Raw genomic sequence first — 14,546 nt, 5'->3', positions numbered from 1 at the left:
GATATTAGTAATCTACTAAAAAAAGGATTTAGATTTAATGAACAAAAAAAAACAAAAGAGTTCAAAATACGTAGGGAAGCTTCGTCTATAAATCACAGTTTCCTTCTCGCCGATCACTCTCTCTCTCGATTTTTTCTTTCTCGAGAAAATTTGACAATTCCGAGAGGAAGGTAATTTTGGAGCTGTTTGGTTCGTCGGAAAAAAAAAAAAAAAGAAACAAAATACGTTGAAATGAGAGGCGCAAATGGAGAATCTAGAGCTATGAATAACCCTTTGGAGACTATACATGCTGCCGCTAACGCGATCGCTTCAGCTGAGAATCGTGTCCCGCAATCTACGGTTCAGGTAAAATTTATATTTTCCTTCATATGTATTCTTTTAATTACTGTTGGTTTCTTTGACGTGATTGTTTTAATTGAATTTAGATCAATTTGGTTGAGTTCCAGAAGTGTTTTTAAGCTTCTTTGGCATTCATTTCGTGATCTGTTTTTGTATGATTTTTTCCCTTTTTCTTTGATTATATTCTGCGGTGATTTAGTGAACTTCGATCTTTAATCAAGTTTAGGATTATTTTTTTGGCTCAGGAAATGTCAAGTTAAATCGTTGTGATTTTAGGCTTAGATTTATTGAAGGTTGACTTATACCAGAATCAAGTCTTCTAACTGTTGCTTGTGGTTTAGATATACTTATATTTATAAATTGTTTTAAGTTTTTGCATTTATAATTTTTTTTTGGTTCTTCCAAGTTTAGAACGTACAGGTATTTTACTTTTTGAACTTGGCAGTTCAGGAATCTGAGAATAGTCAGTGTTGATGAAACAGTGTTTATTAGTCTGTATGGGTTCTCCAGGAAAAAAATGGTTCCTTATATACCGAGAAAACACCTTGAGGTTAGATGATCTTCCTCACGTCATATTTCTAGTTTTACTTTCATTCAGCAGAGGTTCCTAGATCAGAAGTAAAAAACCAAAAGAATTATACAATTTGGAACCTAAATACAGTTGTTAAATGGATTTGTATCACGGTCTATTTATGGCCATGATATTGGGATAGCTAATTAGAAGGTTTCAAATGCGTTCAGATTTTGGAAACTATAAACTTCTGTAGATATTAAGATCAGGTAATTCCATTTGGACATGCAAAATTCAAGATAGCCAGTGTTTCTGAATAATAGAAATTGCTTTATTCCTTCCGTAGGTATAATCTCCTTGTACTGGAGGTCTAGTTGAAAAATAGTAATTTATAATCACGAAGTTGAAGGTTCAGAAGTACTTAAAAAAGGGGCAGGAAAATTACCTCTGCTCCTTGAAATTAGATGTTAGAAGGGTTGGTTTAAATTGAGTTATCTTGTTGGTTAAAACCTTTTCAATTGGAAAAAAGAGCCGTGTGCTCATACTCTTTCTGCCAAAGAGCTGAAAATATATTTGTAGCATGGTGTCCTATAACTTTGAGCATGTATGCTTTAATATGTTTCATTACTTGATACACTTCTGTAAAAGCTTCAACGAGGGTGGGTTGTATTATTGTTGTAATATGGCTGTCTTTTAGAACCAAAGTTTTTGCAGTGTCATTTAATTGATTTCTTTCTAGCTAGATAAGGATTTGGTGTGATTTCCCGTATTAATCCATTTCATCTTAAATTTGGTGACATCTAGAAGAAAAGATGGGGTGGTTGGTGGAGCAAATATTGGTGTTTCGGATCTTACAAACAGAAAAAGCGAATTGGACCTGCTGTTCCTGTTTCTGAAACGAGTTCTTCCCGTGCTAATATGCCTGCTGCTGAAATTCCAACCCAAGCCGTTACAGTGACACTTCCCTTTGTTGCACCTCCTTCCTCTCCTGCATCTTTCCTTCCATCTGAACCCCCTTCTGCTACTCAATCTCCAGCTGGGTTAGTGTCTCTCACCTCTATTTCTGCCAGTATGTACTCCCCAGGGCCTGCTTCAATTTTTGCAATTGGCCCTTATGCTCATGAAACTCAGTTAGTTTCACCACCTGTTTTCTCCACCTTCACCACTGAACCTTCAACTGCTCCCTTCACTCCTCCTCCGGAGTCGGTACACTTGACTACACCTTCCTCGCCCGAGGTGCCATTTGCTCAGTTCCTTGGCCCTAACCTCCAGTATGGAGAGGCTGGACAGAGATTCCCAATATACCAGTATGAATTTCAGTCCTATCAACTTCATCCTGGGAGCCCCATTGGGCAACTGATCTCACCAAGCTCAGGAATCTCAGGTTCTGGCACCTCATCTCCTTTCCCTGATGGTGATTTTGCTGCTGGTTTACGTTTTCCTGAGTTCCGAATGGGTGACCCTCCCAAGCTCTTGAACCTTGATAAGCTTTCCAACCGTGAATGGGGATCAAGTCATGGTTCTGGAACTTTAACCCCAGATGCTACAACGTGCACCCCTCGCAATGGTCTTCGTTTGGATCATCCGCTCTCTGAAATCGTGTCACATCCGAGTTTGATTAAACAAAACCCAATTGATCAAGTTGCAGTTAATCATAGAGTTTCATTTGAGTTGACTACGGAAGAAGTTATAAGATGTGCGGAAACTGGGGCAGCAACATCATCTGAAGCTGTTCCAGAATTTCTACATAATGAAGCAACAAGAGAAAGAGAAGAAAACACAACTAAGGTGGCAGATGATTATGAATATCGTGTCGGTGAAACATCCAATGAAAGACCAGAGAAAGCTCCAGCAGACAGGGAAGGCACACCGCAGCACCACGAGAATCAATCCTTAACACTCGGGTCAGCTAAAGAATTCAATTTTGAGAACGTCGATGGAGTTGATGCCCATAAGCCTATTCTTAGTTCCGATTGGTGGGCCAACAAGAAGGTAGCCGGAAAGGATGATAATGTAGCCAGGAATTGGTCATTTTTTCCTATGATGCAACCAGGAGTAAGCTAACCGGTACACATTTTAGTCGATGCCTTCTGATTTTCACATCATTTTAAGAACATAGGTGTGGCTTTGGGGATCCAGAGTAAACAATTTGGTAACAGCAACAGGGCACAGTTAATCAACCATATCATTGATAATTTTAGGGGGGTTTGACACAGACGGCGCATATTGCAATGTTTTCGGAGGAAACAGAGTCTTATGGGCGTAGTTCTATTGTTTAATATATGTATTATATATCTCTAATTTAGGCAGAAAGATATGAACACAGTCCTTTGATTTGTGCCCCCATATTTAAAATCCTAATGACAGGATAGTAGATGGCAATAATAATAAATAATAATAGCATTGCCGTTAAAAGAAGGGGAAATTTTTTTACCGATGTTTACTTATGCTGGTATCTGCAAAATTGATGGATATTCAATTCGCTGGGGTGATATTGTTTTCTGAAGATGCTTCGATTAAATTTTTTCTCTGTCACTGAACTCAATAAAAAAAATTTGTCTGTCATTGTCAAGCTTGAAATGATAAAAATATTTAAGTATTTAAATGTTTGGTTTAAATCAATTCAAAAGTCTAAGAATTGAAAGTTGTTTTGAAACTCAATGGAAAGCTGCAGCTGGAAATCAGAGTTAGCTGCCTAACTTCTTATCCATCTTATCCATCAACAGATCAAAGGCTAAACTGAAACTGGGGAAGCCAGTTTGGTCTGTTGGGCTAATTGAAATCTACACTGAACTGATGGGCTGATGGGGGGGATCAAAGTTATTCCCTTTTTCGTTAAATTGATCTCTAAACATCAAATTGATTTAAATTAGATTTTACAAATATATGTATTATATAGTTTGGATTTTTTTTTTGAATTTTACAAATAATGCGATTACGCATTTAATACATATCTTTAACTTAAATTTTATAAAATCATAATTGATATTAGAGTCCATTAAGAAATAAGATGTTTGATAAATAAAATATCATTAAAGTGATAATTAATATTAATCTAAGCAATCCAGGTTTAAAGTTTTCAATAAAAATGAAATTTAGAAAACTGAATTAACAAATAAAAGAAAGACGAAATAGTCTGAAAAACATTTCTTTTTGTAAAAATATGAATTAAAAAACAAAATTAAAATATTAGCATATTGTCTAAATTTATTTCTATTGTACAAAAAGTAAATATTGGTATTATTGTGAGGAATAAATAAATGGTCAGAAAGAAATAATTAATAAGGCCTAGAAGGTAACAAAAAATACTTCCAGGGGAAAAAAGACAAAACAGCATTCTCGTTCCATTTTTGTTTTTCCTGTGCTTCTAGAAAAAGAAACGAAACAGATAGTCAGACATGTAAAACGCTTGTCAATGTTCAACTTGGACGGCTCCTTTCATCAGTTTCAGGTGTTTAGTTATAAAATATTCAGTTTGTGTCAAATATGCATTCAAATGCTCAGATTTCATAATCCGTCACTGTTACGCCTGACCGCCTTTATATTATCTTATTGCCCACATCTCCTTCTCCCTTCAAAATTAGAGTCCATCTGTCTTTCTCTCGCAAAAAATCTTTGCTCAAATTTTGGGTTTTGAAAACAGGGTAAGAAGGTTTTCCTTGAGACAATTATGCCATCATTCGATATTTGTTGTTTGGAGACAGAACCGGAGTTGAACAGAAATGTCGTATCGATTAATGTCGGCGGTCGGATTTTCCAAACGACCAAGCAGACCCTAACCCAAGCGGGTCCTAAATCCCTTCTTTATCGACTTGCGGAAACGGGTTCGGATCGTTTCCTGGACCGGGACCCGGATCAGTTCTCGCTCCTCCTCTCCCTCCTCCGCAGCGGGACCCTTCCTTCGAAAGTCAAAGACTTTGACCTCCGGGACCTCATCGAAGAGTCCAGATTCTACGGCGTTGAGTCGCTTTTGACTAGCTCTTTGAGCGACCCTTCCCACCTTGACGCTTTTGCCCTCCGGAAGTCGTCTGAATTACCCTTAAACGGCCGCGACACCCCTTCTGCGATTGCCTCGACGCCGTTTGGGTCGTTGCATGTTTCCCACGGTAGCAAGATCACGTCTTTCGATTGGTCGCTGACAAGGAAGTCAACGATTTTGACCCAATTCACCGCCATCGATTCCTTGCTCGCAATTTCTCCGGATATCGCGGCGGCCGGGGCCACCGACTTTTCGGGGCTCCAGATTCTTGATCTCCAAAAAGGACGCGTCAAACAGGTTCTCAATTGGGAGAACGCGACCCGATCCGGTTCCACGGTTCAAGCAATCGGTTCATCAGGCAAGTTCTTGTTTACTAGCTTCGAATCCAGTAGGAGAAACTCCAATTCAATCCTGGTTTATGATATGAATACGTTGAACCCTGTTATTGAAATTGCTCGTAATGAGATTTTCGGGGCTGATCTCGATTCAGCCATCCCAGCTACAAAGCTGAGATGGGTTTCGGGTTACGGGTTACTCATGGCATCCGGGTCGCATAGTGGGTTATCGGGTGTATCGGGGAACATTAAGTTCTGGGATATAAGGTCTGGTAATGTAGCCTTTGAATTGAAGGAGAAAGTCGATTGCTTTGCCGATGTTTGTGTTTCAGATAATATGAATGTGCTTTTCAAGGTTGGAGTGAGCTCTGGGGAGGTGTTCAATGCGGATTTGAGATGTTTAGGGACTGTGAACAATGATGCAAATGATAATAGTAATCCATGGATGTGTGTTGAGAATAGAAGGAAGGTAGTGAATGGGAAGAAAGAAGGGTTAGGGTGCAAAATCGAGAGCCATGGGAATCAAGTGTTTTGCAGTAAAGGAGGGGATATCGAGTTGTGGTCGGAGGTGGCGGCGGGTTCGGAGGGTCGATTAAAGGGTAGGGTTTTTAGGAAGAATGTGATGGGGAGAGTGAAGGCAATGGGAGGCTTGAAGGTAACCAACTTGGCATTTGGTGGAAACAAGATGTTTGTAACCCGAAAGGATCAGCAAGCTGTTGAGGTTTGGCAAGGTTCAACCAGGGGGTTATGATCCTTTGGTTAGCTGTTGTAATTATAGGACACTGTTTTATCTTGTAATTGTTTTATGGCTATTGATTTGATTCTTGGTGATGGAATTCATTATATCAAACAACAGATTTTTTTAATTAAATATTGAATCATTAACAAGAAGATGCAAGCCTTTTCTGTTAATTGAATTGCTGTTGCGTTTGTGATTGCCCTAGGATCTTTTTTCTTTGTTTTGTTGTAACCAATCTCAGCTTTTGTCCAAATATTATATGATGTTTCGCTAAGCCCAGAGGATGAAACCCTTTTCCTCTTAATTTAGACCAAACAGTAACACAACATGTTATGGTCAGAGAAAGCATTATTATTAATGGCAGAAGTAGTTTTCTGACTTGTGAAGAAAATAACAGTGGCAAATATTGGTGTTTGAAACTTAAAAGTTTGCCCTTTTGGCAATGACAATCATTTAAGTGAGCTTCACTCTGCATGTATGCATTACTTTATCAAGAACGGCGGCTTCAGCATTTGCAACTACACTGTGACTTCTTTTATATAAATCAGGTCATACCATTAAGAATGTCTGCAAATTTCTGAATATTTAATTTCAGTAGTTTAAGTTTAGCTTAAACAACAAAGTGGGACGGTGATATATATATATATATATATATATATATATATATATATATACAAATGACACCGAAATTATATTAATTTATTTAAATAGTACATAAACTATTTCCATTACCTAAATTACCTCGGCTATTAAAAAAATTTAGTCAATTACTTTGTGACATGTAATAATTTTTAATAATTCTTTTTATTAACATAAAAACTTGTAAACATATTCTTTTATTTTATTATTTACTCAAGATCTCTGATGACAGGAGATTAAAAATTTGTCGAAAAACTCATCTAAATCTAATTTTTTGCGATAAAACTTATAGGCTGACAAGCTGCTGCTTCTTCTTCTTTTTTTTTTAAAAAAACCTTGACTTTGATTTTTTCTCATCTCCAAATTTAAAATCTATTTTTATTACTTCTTAAAATAACTTTTTATGTTCTTTTCTATATATTTTTGCATAAAATGTGTTAGGTGAACTTTTATAATGAAAAAACTCAGATAAAACATAAAATTCAATTACAAAGAAGAAGTAAAGTAGAAAAAAATGGTAAGAGGGTTGCAAAAACAAAATCAGTGTAAGAAAATCAGTTCGATGTAGTCCAATAAATTTTTTATATTTTAAATAAAATAAAAATGTATTTTAAAAAATTATAATGTTTTTTGAAAAATAAAAATTATGAGACAAAAAATAAAAACTCTTTAAAAATAAAAAATAAAAAGTAAAAATGATTTTTAAAATATAAACAAAATTTCAAAATTCAATCTTATCTAAATGTAACCAGATCGACCACTTGGATAGGAAACCGATTGAGATATCAATTCGATGAGAGGCAAACAATCGGTTGACTTGTGAACCGGTACAATCTAATTGAACTGAGCTAAAAAATTGATTGAACCGACTACCCATTTCGAACTAATATGAATTATTGGTTCCCGGAACGATCAACCAAAACAATTCAAAGGAAAATTATTAAATAAGAAATAAAAAATGAAGTATATTAAAAATATATAAAAATCAATTCAATTACCAATTTAACTTGTTTTTTAGCCAATTCAACCAGTTTGTACCAATTCTAGATCTACCAGCTTTTAAAATTTTAAACTTTTGTAGTCCTCAAAATTTACAATTTTTATCAAATTGACCCATACCTTTCTTTTCTTATTTTAAACAAAAAACATAAAAGGTTTTAAAATTATAATTTTTTTTAAAAATGAAACAACCTTTAAAATTAAAAAAAAATCAAAATTCAATGTTATCTAAACAAGATCGAACTGATTTGATCATAATTAGCTGGGATATCGATCCAGTCAAAGGTAAAAAACTAGTTAACTCATGAATCTGTATGGACTGGTTGAACCAAGCTAAAAACCAATTGAACCGATTTTTATAATTTTTATTTTTGAATTTTAATATTTTATTTGCTTTAAATCACCAGTCATTTTAGGAACCAATTGGTTAGGCCAGTTTAAAATCGGTTCAACTGCTAGTTCAATCGATTTTTAGCTCGATTAAGTCAGTTTGTACCAGTTCAGGGTCAATTGATTTTTTACTTCTTGTCGGATTGATATCCTAACTGGTTCCTTATTCGAATGGTTTGTTTGGTCTAGTTTAGATTGAATCTTAGATTCTTTTTTTATATTTTAAAATTCATTTTTATTTTTTATTTTTGAATTTTAAAGAGTTTTTATTTTTTGAATTTCTAAAATGGTAATTTTTTAAATTTGTATATATATTAAATATGAATGAAAATAATTTTAAAATTTTAATGTACTTTACCATTAATACTGTTTATTTTAACAGTAAAATCAAGTGAAAAGACTAAAATTTATAAATAAAAAAATTACAGGGTAAAAGTTACAATTAAATTTAAATTTTCAAAAGAGTACAACAACCTCAAAATCAAGCTGCCCCAAATTGATTTCTGTACAGATTTGACCTTCTGTACAATAGACTAACACTGACCAATACCTGACTCTTTATTAACTATGACCAATACCTGTCATATTTTGTCTTTGTCAAAAAAACTCTTACGAGGTCGGTGAATTTGTTAGAAAACGTTCAACTCGGTTCAGTCTTCTAAAATTTATTCTATTTTCGGACATTTTTTAGGAGGTGTTTTATTTTGAAAATTTTCAAATTTTTTGATTTATTTTGATTAAAGAAAATTGACTATATGTATTAGAGCCGTGTGATCTAAATTTTTATTAAATAAAATGAGAGATTATTTATAAGGTAATTTAAATAAAATATATTCTATTTTTAAAATATTTGGTCTTTATTAGTATAATATATTTAACATTTATTAACATAATTTATTTGACCTACAATTTAACTCATAAATAAACTCTTTTACAACTTTAAAAAACACACCAATTAAAATATTAGAACTCATAGCACTTTTGAAGAATTTTGTATTGAGGGTTCTTTATTTTCAGTGTTTAGTTTTGATCTTCATTCTTTTGCATTGTACTAAAATTATCATTACTCGTGATTTTTTATCCTCTTTTAAAAGTTTTTTTTACGTTAAATTTGTGTGTTCAATTTCTCAATTTATTCCATCATTTTTACTTATTCGTGATTTTTTACCCCTAACAATATGTCACATCACAACATATGTTAAAAAAATTTATTAAGTCTCCTCAATTTATTTAAAGGAAATAAAAAATAATCATATAACAAAAATAAAATACACTCGATATCCAAATTCATGATTCTTAAAAATTAAGCGATTTCATAAAATAAAACTTATTATTTGTAAACAAAACAAATTCCGAAAATAAAAATCTACTAGCAATAATTACATTTTATCTAATTAATTGTGAGCTTAATTAAGAGCTGTAGATTTAGGTTTGGTTTTGGCATTGAATTTGTAAACAGTCGATGGTAACCTGATGAACTAAAGTCCAACTCCATGGACTTAGCTGTTGATTTCATTTAAAATGAAATTGAAATTTGTTCTGTTTTTTTCTTCCATGCTTTGACAGAAGAAATCCATGTGACTGGCAATGATGGAACAATAACAAAAAAAAAAAAAACCCATGAGCTGGACACGTTTTGAAGAAGCAGTTCATCCATGTTTAGTTCGGTCCTGCACCAGCAAAATCAACATGGCATTTGGGGTAGTTAGGACTTGACTTAGCCTAGCCAGCCTTGCCTAAAAGGGCTTGATTACATTAAATGCCGGTATGGTGTTTTAGGTGAGTTTAAAGCTTGAAATATTGATAAAGCCTGTCAAATATGAATCCCCACCAAATGATAAGGACATTCAAGTGCTGAAACCATACATGTTTGGTCCATCTGGCTTTTATCCCTTTCAATGTCTTTAATGAGTTGCCGTAAATTGCCTTTGAGATGTTACCTCGTGAAATGGGGATGCATTTCTTCTTTTTGGTCTTCAATTTGATAATTTTGAATATAATATAATTATTGTTTACAATACAAAATTTGGGTCGTGGAAGTGTGAAGAGTTGTTAGGGTGAGAACAGTTTCTGTCGTGGTAACTGCGGAGAGCCATTAGAGATGATGGTCGAAGAAAACTAAGCTGTTATAGAAACAAACTTTCTGCCCTGTTAGTATGCTTCACCTTCTTCTTGGAGGAGGGTTTTTAAAGACGGAAAATGCTTAGAGTGGACCTTTTGTGATGATTTCAGTCTCGCTAGATAGAGAATCTTTGTGAACTTGAGATCTTAAATCGCCGTCCATATATAAAAAAAATATAAAAATCAAAGTTATGGTTCTAATGATAATATTTTGATAAATAATTTAGGATCCATGTTAGTTTGATAAATAATTATTATTTTTATAATATTTTAATAAAAATGTCAGGAGTTAATACTTAATAATCAACAACGAAAATAAAATGATGAACAATTAATGCACAAATCAAAAGCATGTAAACTTAGGGTGAATTAATAATGCAACCTTCTCTTGTAAACACAAGTTTACCGTTTCAAATGTGGTCTGAGTTTGAGTAGTGTTAATCGCATTGTTGTTAGGGATTTACTCTTATCTTATAATTTACCAAAGAAAAAATAATACAACCTCCTCTTCGTTAAAGAAGTTAAAATTGTTGGCTGCATTAGTTAGTAGCAATTGAAGATAAAAATTCTTTTTGGGTTAAAATTGAATTATAAATTTTTGAAAGGATTTAAATGTAATTTTAGTGTTTGTATAATTTTATTATTTTTAAAGATGTTAAATGTATAATTTTATCATGGGGTGTTATCAAATCCCAATAAAATGCTATGCTTTATCAAGAGCAATTATGGTTCCATATTGGAGACTTGGAATAAGAAAATAACCTTCTTTGAATACGGTCATTCAAGGAAGAGATAAATGTAGACGGTAAAAACTTAGGCCCCGTTCTCCTATGCTTAAGTGATGGACTTTTATATGAAAAAGTACTTTTTCATCAAAAGCAATAAAGAACCCATTTCATTTGGAACTAAAATTTTAACTTGTTGCAAGCGCTTTTCAGCAAATGAAAAGCAGAAAAATTTAGCTTTTCCAGCTAAAAAGAACTTTTGGGTTGTTCTTTTACATTTTTAGCCATACCACACATTTGTTCTTCTCTGCTGGTTCTTCTCTGCTGGTGCTAGTGTTCCCGACGGCTACCCTTTTTCCTCCAAATTTTGTTCTCTGCTGGTTCTCTGCTGGTGTTGGTGTTCCTCTGCTTGCTGGTTCTTTGTTCCTCTGCTGGTGCTTATTCTTTGTTCCTCTTCTCCACTTCTCAAAAGCCTCTGGTTCTTTGTTCCTCTTCTCCCCACCACCAGTGAGTTTATCTTTTTTTTCGTCTGGGTAACTCCATTTTTTTTCACATTTCTTTTACTGCTGGTGACGTCTTGGGAAATTCTGAATATTTTTTATTTTTTCCTTATTTATGAGGTTATTGAGAAAAATATAGACATTGAAGGAATAAAAGAGAGAAACCAATTGATTTTTATATTATTCTAAATTGATTTATTAATAATCTGATTCGGTTTGAGTATTATTTGTTTCTAGACTACTGAATTTCTGCTTTCATTGACGTGATTGTTGCTCCTCAACTCTGTTCCACCATTGAATTGCAGCTTCAAAAATAGAACCTTTCTAGGTTCAACCGTAGGTTTTCACTTAAAATAAGCCTCTACCATGACTTCCAATCCTAATACTCTTCAACGTGCACCTTCCCATGAAAATTATCCACTTTTGATCTTCACTCATCAACCACTCAATTCTAGGGCTCTTCCAATTCATCTCTTGCAAAATCTATGAAGACAAGGGTTATAAGTGGAACCTCCATTCGTGCCCATTTGAATATCCACGTCATTTTGTTGTCACAAAACTTGTATTATCTACAACAATTCTTTAGTCTGCACCTCATCTTGAACACTGGGCATCCAATCATAGCTTTAAAAACAATTTCTAACATAAGCTTTGATGCCTATTTGATGGAAATTAAGAAAATATGATGAATCGACAAGGATTATATATTATCTTTATTAAAACTCTATTAATGATAATAAATCTATTACGAAAAATTATATTAATCCTCTAGTAAAATATTTATATGAAAGAACTCCATTTACTATGCAATGGACAGTTTTTCCATGTTTTTGAGCAAGAAGTTTTACCCAAAATATTTATACGAAAAACTTCATTTACTTAAGCAAAAATTGCTTCTTTTATCTTTCTCTTTCTTTGTTGGGTAGCATTGTCGGTTCTGTTGGTTATTTTAATATTATACCTAGATATAACACTAATGTGTATATTACGCTATTATTATTATTAATTAATGGTGGGAGAGTGTATCAAAATGGAGTCACGCATAATATATTTTAAATAGTTAATTGATACAAAAAATAGATGTTTCCTTTAGAATAAGGACATACATATCTTTTACTGTTATTTGTTCATGCATATAGTTAAAATTTTGATACATATGTAAACAAATATACTTATGTGACATTTGATTTTCTTGATTGCTTTACTGGCTGAAACGAATCTGTTCGTATACACAATAGATGAGTACTTCGGCGGTTGAAGTTAGTGATGAAAAAGTGAAAGCAATGTGGGATAAGAGATTGACTGAAATATTTTGTGATATTTGTATTAAAGAGATATTGAAAGGCAATAGGCCTGGTACTCATTTCACAAAAGATGGATGGTTGAAAATAATGACCACCTTTGAGAAAGAAACGGGCAAGGGTTTTTCACAAAGACAACTTAAAAATAGGTGGGATGCCCTAAAAAAAGAATGGAAAGCTTGGAAGAAACTTAAAGGCGAAGATACTGGTCTAGGGTGGAATCCTATAAAAAGGACTGTTGATGCATCGGATGATTGGTGGGAGAGTAGGCTCCAGGTACATTAATAATTCTGAATATTTTTATTTTTTCCTTATTTATGAGGTTATTGATAATTATTGTTATTAAACTATCATTTTATATGTAGGTTGTGCCTGAAGCTAAAAAATTTAGAACATCGGGCATTGATTCTGAATTCGAAGCGAAGTTGGACCAAATGTTCGTGGGGATAGTTGCAACAGGTGATAAAGCATGGGCACCTTCTTCTGGTACACTCCGTAGTGATTTTTTTGAGGATGTTAACAACGAAATACTTGAAGAGAATGAAGAATAAAATATGAGAAATGATGTTCAAATTGATGGAAACGGTCAAAAAAGAAAAAACCCTGAGATATCAAGTTCACGTTTTAAAACTAGAAGAAAGAAATCCTCAAAGCAAATTAGAGGGGTTGCAAGATTATCTAGTCAAATAGAAAAATTATGCAGTGCAGCTGACAATATGAGTCAAGCCACATCTAGTTTGACTCATGTTATGGATCCATATGGTATTCCACAAGCAGTCAAAATGCTTGACAGCATGTCGGAAGAAGTTCCAGAAGCCAGTCCGCTATACTTTTTCGCACTTAAATTACTGCTCAATAAGGACAAACGAATTATGTTTTTATCAATTAATCCCAAGATTAGAGCTTTGTGGCTTAAGACGGAAATGGAGGATAGTTGAAAATTTTCTAATCTTCTAGGGTTCAAAGATATCTATTATGTGACTAGCTGACAATGCTAAACTAGTTTTATCAATAGTTATTTATGTTTGGTTTTTGGATATTGAATTTATGTTCTACTTATTTATGTGTAATCTAGTTTTATTAATAGTTGTTTATGTTTGGTCTTTAGATATTGAATTTATGTTCTACTTATTTTTATTAAATTAGTTTTATCAATAGTTGTTTATATATGATTTTACAACGTAAATTTATTCACAGGTGATGAGTATAGTTGACGATTACAGCGGTGATGAAAGTGATGAAGAAAGAGAAAAGAAAGAGATTTTACAACGCATAGAATGTTTTAACCGATTATTTGTTGTTACATTTTCTTCCGTGCAATTATATTACGAGAAGTATATATTGAGGCAACCATGCATGGATTCAAAACAATCAGGTGAGACATGGATCCGAGAGATCCTTGATGGTCACGAATCATGTTGTATGATTAATTTTAGGATGTCTAAAATGGTATTCACAAGTTTGTTGAGAGTTTTGGAGACAAGATACAACTTGCAAACTTCAAGAAACATATCTTCTAGTGAAATGTTGGGAATTTTTTTATACATCTTGGGCACCGGAGCAAAAGTTTCCTAATGTCGAGAAAGATTTCAAAGGTCTGGATCAACAATAAGTCGACACTTTGCAATTGTGCTTGAGAAAGTTTCAAGGATGGCCACTGATCTAATTGCACCCGAAGATCCTTTTTTTAGCTCAATACCCGAACAAATACGTAAAGATTCTAGATATATGCCGCATTTTAATGTTAGAATTTAATTTTATATTATTATAGTTTGATATATTTGGTCAACTAAAAATATGCACTAGAGTAATATGATTATTTGTTCAGGATTGCATAGGTGCAATTGACGGTACTCACATTGTGGCTTTCCACCAAATGAACAAATTCCCTATATTGGAAGAAAAGGTATCCCAACTCAAAATGTTATGGCAGTATGTGATTTTAATATGTGTTTCACATTTGTCATG

At 33.5% G+C, this 14,546-nt stretch overlaps 3 protein-coding genes across 6 annotated transcripts; all 3 read left to right on the top strand.

The window, feature by feature from the left end:
- Nucleotides 1–14: 14 nt before the first annotated feature.
- LOC105765237 (uncharacterized) lies at nucleotides 15–3,356 on the top strand. 3 transcript variants are annotated; one of them, XM_012584235.2, is made up of 2 exons: nucleotides 15–345; nucleotides 1,658–3,356. In XM_012584235.2, the coding sequence occupies exons 1-2, from the start codon at nucleotides 232–234 to the stop codon at nucleotides 2,912–2,914; spliced, it is 1,371 nt and encodes a 456-aa protein (XP_012439689.1). In that variant the 5' UTR covers nucleotides 15–231; the 3' UTR covers nucleotides 2,915–3,356. The 3 variants fall into 3 exon arrangements, with proteins under 3 accessions (XP_012439689.1, XP_012439688.1, XP_052481569.1); XM_012584234.2 differs by having other exon boundaries at nucleotides 16–345; nucleotides 1,655–3,356; XM_052625609.1 differs by lacking the exon at nucleotides 15–345 and adding an exon at nucleotides 405–889 and having other exon boundaries at nucleotides 1,655–3,356.
- Nucleotides 3,357–4,205: 849 nt separating this feature from the next.
- Nucleotides 4,206–6,055, top strand: LOC105765236 (BTB/POZ domain-containing protein At5g41330). The gene has a single exon (XM_012584230.2). The coding sequence runs from the start codon at nucleotides 4,521–4,523 to the stop codon at nucleotides 5,913–5,915; it is 1,395 nt and encodes a 464-aa protein (XP_012439684.1). The 5' UTR covers nucleotides 4,206–4,520; the 3' UTR covers nucleotides 5,916–6,055.
- Nucleotides 6,056–10,976: 4,921 nt separating this feature from the next.
- Nucleotides 10,977–13,664, top strand: LOC105765235 (L10-interacting MYB domain-containing protein). Of its 2 annotated transcripts, XM_012584229.2 has the most exons (3): nucleotides 10,977–11,284; nucleotides 12,516–12,854; nucleotides 12,944–13,664. In XM_012584229.2, the coding sequence occupies exons 2-3, from the start codon at nucleotides 12,516–12,518 to the stop codon at nucleotides 13,127–13,129; spliced, it is 525 nt and encodes a 174-aa protein (XP_012439683.1). In that variant the 5' UTR covers nucleotides 10,977–11,284; the 3' UTR covers nucleotides 13,130–13,664. The 2 variants fall into 2 exon arrangements, with proteins under 2 accessions (XP_012439683.1, XP_052481729.1); XM_052625769.1 differs by lacking the exon at nucleotides 10,977–11,284 and having other exon boundaries at nucleotides 12,324–12,854.
- Nucleotides 13,665–14,546: the final 882 nt, after the last annotated feature.

This window comes from Gossypium raimondii, chromosome 12 (genome assembly GCF_025698545.1).
Source record: "Gossypium raimondii isolate GPD5lz chromosome 12, ASM2569854v1, whole genome shotgun sequence".
NCBI classification, from domain to species: Eukaryota; Viridiplantae; Streptophyta; class Magnoliopsida; order Malvales; family Malvaceae; genus Gossypium; species Gossypium raimondii.
The sequence above is the reverse complement of the archived record's forward strand: the minus strand, read 5'-3'. Positions and strand labels throughout refer to the sequence as shown.